This window comes from Podarcis raffonei, chromosome 16 (genome assembly GCF_027172205.1).
Source record: "Podarcis raffonei isolate rPodRaf1 chromosome 16, rPodRaf1.pri, whole genome shotgun sequence".
NCBI lineage: Eukaryota > Metazoa > Chordata > Lepidosauria > Squamata > Lacertidae > Podarcis > Podarcis raffonei.
Genome location: NC_070617.1, coordinates 4,876,341 through 4,882,340, shown reverse-complemented (window position 1 = coordinate 4,882,340; position 6,000 = coordinate 4,876,341). Strand labels below are relative to the sequence as shown.

General features: G+C 48.9%; 1 protein-coding gene across 3 annotated transcripts in view; it reads right to left on the bottom strand.

Moving 5' to 3' along the window:
• Positions 1 to 846: 846 nt before the first annotated feature.
• Positions 847 to 6,000, bottom strand: part of CA14 (carbonic anhydrase 14) — a 32,176-nt gene continuing 27,022 nt past the window's right edge. For 2 of the 3 annotated variants that reach the window (XM_053368998.1, XM_053368999.1), the window contains 3 exons: positions 2,838 to 2,858; positions 1,917 to 2,001; positions 847 to 1,598 (listed from right to left, as the gene is read on the bottom strand). In XM_053368998.1, the coding sequence (XP_053224973.1) occupies positions 1,529 to 1,598; positions 1,917 to 2,001; positions 2,838 to 2,858 (176 nt within the window). In that variant the 3' untranslated portion in view covers positions 847 to 1,528. Of the gene's footprint in view, positions 1,599 to 1,864; positions 2,002 to 2,837; positions 2,859 to 6,000 lie in introns of all 3 variants that reach the window. The other variant, XM_053369000.1, reaches the window with a different exon arrangement.

Sequence of the window (6,000 nt, the reverse complement as noted above, 5' to 3'; positions counted from 1 at the left end):
AACGGACCTCCGGAACGAATTAAGTACTTAACCCGAGGTACCACTGTACTAAGATGGACTCTGACGGCCTGATTCAGCATATGGCGGTGCCCTGTTGTCTGTTGGCTTGGGAATTAAAGAAACCATCTCTATGCTTCGTGGCTTCTCCTCCCACCCCACATTTCAAAGAGATTATGAAACAGCTTATTATGAACCAGGCAGAGGGCCTTCTCGGTAGTGGCACCCACCTTGTGGAACGCCCTCCCATCAGATGTCAAGGAAATAAACAACTATATGGCTTTTAGAAGACATCTGAAGGCAGCCCTGTTTAGGGAAGTTTTTAATGTTTGATGTTTTACCGTGTTTTTAATGTTCTGTTGGGAGCTGCCCAGAGTGGCTGGGAAAACCCAGCCAGGTGGGCGGGGTATAAACATTATTATTATTATTATTATTATTATTATTATTATTATTAGCTTTGCTCATGCTACCTAAGCTAACAGACCATCCCCAAAGGGTCTCGTAGTGCTAATCTGAAGCAAGCATAAATTGGTCAAAGGTTTGGACCAGCTCTCTTTCAAATCCACGTTTATATCCCCTAATATTCATTCATTTATTCATTCATTCATTGATATAGGTGGCAAACCTGGTTCTCCCCCCCCCCCCTTTTACACAACAAACCTGTGAGGTAGGCCGACAGGCAGCCACCGGCCTAAGTTCGCCCACTTTGTGGTCTCTTCCCGGTTCCGACACACTAACCACTACCCCACACTGCCTCCCCAAAATAGATTTATGCCCCTGCTCCTTGTCTCGCCACCTCCCTTTCCCCCACCCCAAATCCAAAGCAGTATGCAGTCACTGGGGCAAAAAGAGGGGAAGGGACTTTTATTTATTTTATAAAGTGGTTAGATGGAAACAATCTGCTCAAAAGAGGATTCAGTCTACATCTGTTTGCAACTGGCTCCAGGAAGAAATGAGGTGTGTATATGTGGGTGTTTTAAATCCATGAAGATAACAAGAATGTTCTGATTCTGATTTTTTTTTTTAAGGGGGACACCCGGGTGGAAAGAAATCGCAAAGTGGACAAACCCAAAACTCTTTGTACATCTCTTCCTTGTCAAACCTAGCAGGCTGTGCCAAACTTTTTTCTTTTTAAACAACCTGGATTTTCCTCCCTTCTTATCAGCCTTGCATCTCCAGATGTTGACCCTGTAAACTTCCTCAACTCGCCGGTTGCGCTGGCTGATGGGAGTCGGAGTACGTTATCTGGAGGGCAGCTGCTTGAGAGAAAGGCTGCCCTAAATTCCTGCTCTCTGGACAAAGCAGAAGTGGGGGACCTTTGGCGACCCAGGTGCTGCCGAACTATAACTCCTGTCAAGGGAAGGGGGTGGGAGTTGTAGTTCCTCAGCATTGGGAGGGCCAAATTTATGTGGCTTCATCCGCTGCCCTTCCTGGCCCTGCAAAATGCGTAATTTTTTTTTGTGTTTGTGTGTCAGGGCAAAGGAAGAGGAGATGGTTCAAAGGGGGCCTGTCTGCGTCGCGAGTCAACGTGTCAGTCCAGAACGGCTCGCCGGGAAGAAGATGTGAAGACGACGCCCTTTTGTTCCTCCATCCTCTTCTCCCTGGTCGAGAAGGAGGGAGGGCGAAAGTCAGGGAGGCAGCAGAAATAACTGTTTGAGATCCTATAGCAGCTGTGGGGATTCTGCTCTAAGGCGCTGGCTGAACTACAGTTCCCATTGCCACTTGCTGAGCCTAATGGGAGTTCACCAGTCCTGATAGGGTCTTAAGAGGCACCACAGTCCTCACCCCAAATTAGCACCCATCTCCTGGGGGGCATGTCTGGGGTACCACTTGTTTTTTGGGCATCAAGTTAAACCGGGGGGGATACCTCCTGCCGGAAGAAGGAACCAGCTCGGCCTCTGTCTGTGTCCGCATCTCACCGTATTCTCTTCGCCACAATCCAGCCGGCGAGGAAAATTCCCAGGCAACCCAAAATCACCCCGAAAATGATGGCCACAATCTCACCTGGAAGGGGGAGAGGGAGAGAGAGAGAGAGAGCCATTCATGTTTCTTATTTACAGCTGAATATTTTAGACTGTCTCCTACAAACCTCTTAGAGGCCTTTTGTCCTCATAAGCGGTGTATAAGCTGAGGCTCCAAGACTTTGGCCACCTCATGAGAAGAGAAGACTCCCTGGAAAAGACCCTGATGTTGGGAAAGATGGAGGGCGCAAGGAGAAGGGGACGACAGAGGACGAGATGGTTGGACAGTGTTCTCAAAGGTACCAGCATGAGTTTGACCAAACTGCGGGAGGCAGTGGAAGACAGGAGTGCCTGGCGTGCTCTGGTCCAGGGGGTCACGAAGAGTCGGACACGACTAAACGACTAAATAACAACAACAACAAATCTCTGAGCTTTGGCCCTTTCCTTAAAAACTAAGCAGGATTCTAGTCCTCAAGATTCTGAGAACACAATTCTAATACATGGGCCTCTCCTAGCCCTTCCTGGAGATGCCAGAGGTGGGGACTGAACCCAGGACCTTGTGGATGAACAGCAAATGCTCTTCCACTGAGCCAGGGCTCGTTCTCTGGGATGTTTAAATAAATATTTCCAGTTGCGGTCGCCTCTTCCACCTGCCACCTCGATGTCCGCTGCCAGGCTCTGCGGGTTTTGTGACCATCCCCAGGGCCTGCCTGGCTCCCTCCACAGCCCTTAGCCAGCCCCCACCCTCCATCCCATCATGTCAAGCCACCACCCTCTGCCATTCTTGCAAAGTTCACCACCCCGCCGGTAAAACCGCCGGGTGACCCCTCCATAGAGCAGCTCTGTCCATCCCGCTGAACGAACAAGAGGTCCATGTACCTGCGGAATATCCTGGCGGCCCTGAAAGGTAAGATGAGAGGAATTTTCACTGTTCTGATGCATTGCATATATGATATCTTTCAGCTTCTGCCTTCTGGAGGAAGGTACAGGGTTATAAAGACTAGGACTAGCCTCCTGAGAAACAGTTTCTAGCCAAATGCGATTTTGGTTTTAAACGCAGTGTAAGGTAGTCTCTGTGGGAGTATATTGTATTTAATTATGGGGTATCAGACTTTTTAGGGGGTTGACCAGGCTGGGATATCTGGGATAGCAGGCTTGTTGGTTTCTGAATGTCTGATGTAGATTTTTTCAATTTCGTTGTTCTGTATGGGACAATGACAATAAAGATTATCGTATCGTATATATAGATCAGTTGGTAAGAGCATGAGACTCTTAATCTCAAGGTTGTGAGTACCAGCCCCACGTTGGGCAAAATATTTCTGCGTTGCCCAAGGTTGGACAAAGTGACCTTGCAGTCCCTTCTAACGATTCTATGATTTTATTAAGTTTGATTGTTTCTAGTCCTCAGGGACCATTGCAAAGCGAAAGTTCAACCCAGTGGTTTCTGGAATTTGGGGGGGGCACCGTTCCGCCCCCACCCCGACACTAGATCCATGAACTCATCCCCAGTACTCCCTGCTCTACCCTATAAAAAGCATTATTCAGAACAGCAATTTGCATGACCCGCTAAGGGAGATAACAACACAATAAAATTCAGAACAGCAACGATTAATTGCACATTTACTGAAAATCCAGTCAAAACTCTGATTAGTTTGCTTAATTAAAAGAAGAAGGATGACTTTGATTAAGCAATGCCGACTTTTCAAAGCCGATAGTCATTTGCACCTCCGACACCTTGCCCCCTGCCCCCCCCTTGCCTATTAGCACCCCCTTAAGTAATCCCACGGGACGCGGGTGGCGCTGTGGGTTAAACTACTTGCCGATCAGAAGGTCGGCGGTTCGAATCCCCGTGACAGGGTGAGCTCCCGTTGCTCGGTCCCTGCTCCTGCCAACCTAGCAGTTCGAAAGCATGTCAAAGTGCAAGTAGATAAATAGGTACCGCTCCAGCGGGAAGGTAAACGGCGTTTCCGTGTGCTGCTCTGGTTCGCCAGAAGCAGCTTAGTCCTGCTGGCCACATGACCCGGAAGCTGTACACCGGCTCCCTCGGCCAATAAAGCGAGATGAGAGCCGCAACCCCAGAGTCGGCCACGACTGGACCTAATGGTCAGGGGTCCCTTTACCTTTAAGTAATCCGACCCGGCTAGGGGGAAATACTATCCGTTTGGGGAACCAGGGACACATGTAAGTAAAACATGGTAGGAGAAATAGAAATGGACATGAATATCCCACAACATTGCAGAGGGTTGGTCTAGATGACCCTGGATCCCTTTCCAGCTCTACAGTTCTACGATTCTGCAACATGAGCCAGTTTAGAAGGCTGGATTTCCTTTGCGAATCACACCTAAGCACTTAAGCACAGAAAGTTTATTGCTCTTAACCGGGGGTCAGCGAACTTTTCAGCAGGGGGCCGGTCCACTGTCCCTCAGACCTTGTGGGGGGGCCGGACTATATTTTGGGGGGGAAATAATGAACGAATTCCTATGCCCCACAAATAACCCAGAGATACATTTTAAATAAAAGGACACATTCTACTCATGTAAAAACACGCTGATTCCCGGACCGTCCGCGGGCCGGATTTAGAAGGCGATTGGGCTGGATCTGGCCCCTGGGCCTTAGTTTGCCTACTCCTGCTCTTAACAAATCCAGGAGCCATCAACTGTACCCAACCCTCGCTGTTCATATTCCCTTTGTGGCTGCTGGGCTACTTTTGTCCACTAGAGGGCAGCACCTCCCTGCCTGTTTTTCCCCACCATTCCTAGCCGGTGACTTCGCCCAGAAAGAGGAATCATTTGCCAGCCTCTCAGACAGCTTCTCCCGGAGCCCTCAATTACCAGCTCAGCGCAGCAAAAATCAACAGATTGGCACAGAAAGAAATGCTAACCCCCTGCTAACTGCTGCAGGTGAAGCTGCTGGGAAAGGCGCAGTCGCACGGCCCTGGTTGAAAAGTTGGCAACCATGATGCACAAGGAAGGGTCGCTATGCCAACTGCTCACTTTATTTATCTATTGGTTCCTTAACGTCTTTGCCCCCCCCCCATCCTCCCATCAGAGTGAAACCTTTGGCTGCCACGTGGTAGACGGAGCGAGCTTCTTTTCTCCTTCTCCGGAGGGTAGGACTCGAACCCGCGGCTTCAAGTAACAAGGAAGGAGATTCCGACTAAATGTCAGGAATAACTTTCTGGTAGCGAGAGTTGATCGGCAGTGAAACCATCTGCCCTATGAGGTTGTGGACTCTCCTTCCTTGGAGGTTTTTAAGCAGAGGTTGGGTGTCCATGTGTCATGGATGCTTGAGCTGAAATTCCTGCATTACAGGGGGTTGGACTAGATGACCCTTGGGTCCCTTCCAGGTCTTCAATTCTATGATTCTAATCGCTCGATTGCTTTGCACGGGCTTTGGAAATTCTTCTCACTGCTCCATTGTGTGGTTGTAATTTGGAAAGCGAAGGCAGACGCTCTCTGCGTACTTAACTATGAAATAAATCATTTGGGGCTCAGTGAGGCTTACATCTGAGTAAACGGATTTAGGGCCGGCTTGTGTGTCGCTGGGATTCTCTATGTATATATGCACACTGTAGGGGCTGCTACCCCTGCTTGGCTTGCTCACCAGCCCCACTTCCTTTTACACCTCCCCAAGGTGGGGTGTGGGGAGGGTCGGTGAGCAACTGGAGGAGAGCCTTGCAGGTGCATCTCCTCCAATATTTATCCGATGAAAATAGGGACACCTTATTCTCCACCAGGAAGCCTCGCCCGCGTTTGATCTCCCGCACACAAAGGCGTTCTATACGCACTGACATCGGCCACCTTGAGCCAATGGCAGCCTCTTTGCCAAGCCTACCTTCCTGGGTTGTCATAAACCAAAAATGTGCAAGGATTCTCAATACATAGCCCACTCTCCTTTCATATTTAACTTCTTTACCGCTATTGCTTCTATTGGAGAGAACCACCAAGGAGTTTTGCGTTCCAATAATTTTTTTATATCTCATAAATTGATTTTCTTATTATGTGATTCAAGAATCCTTTATGCACTTTTACTTTATCACACC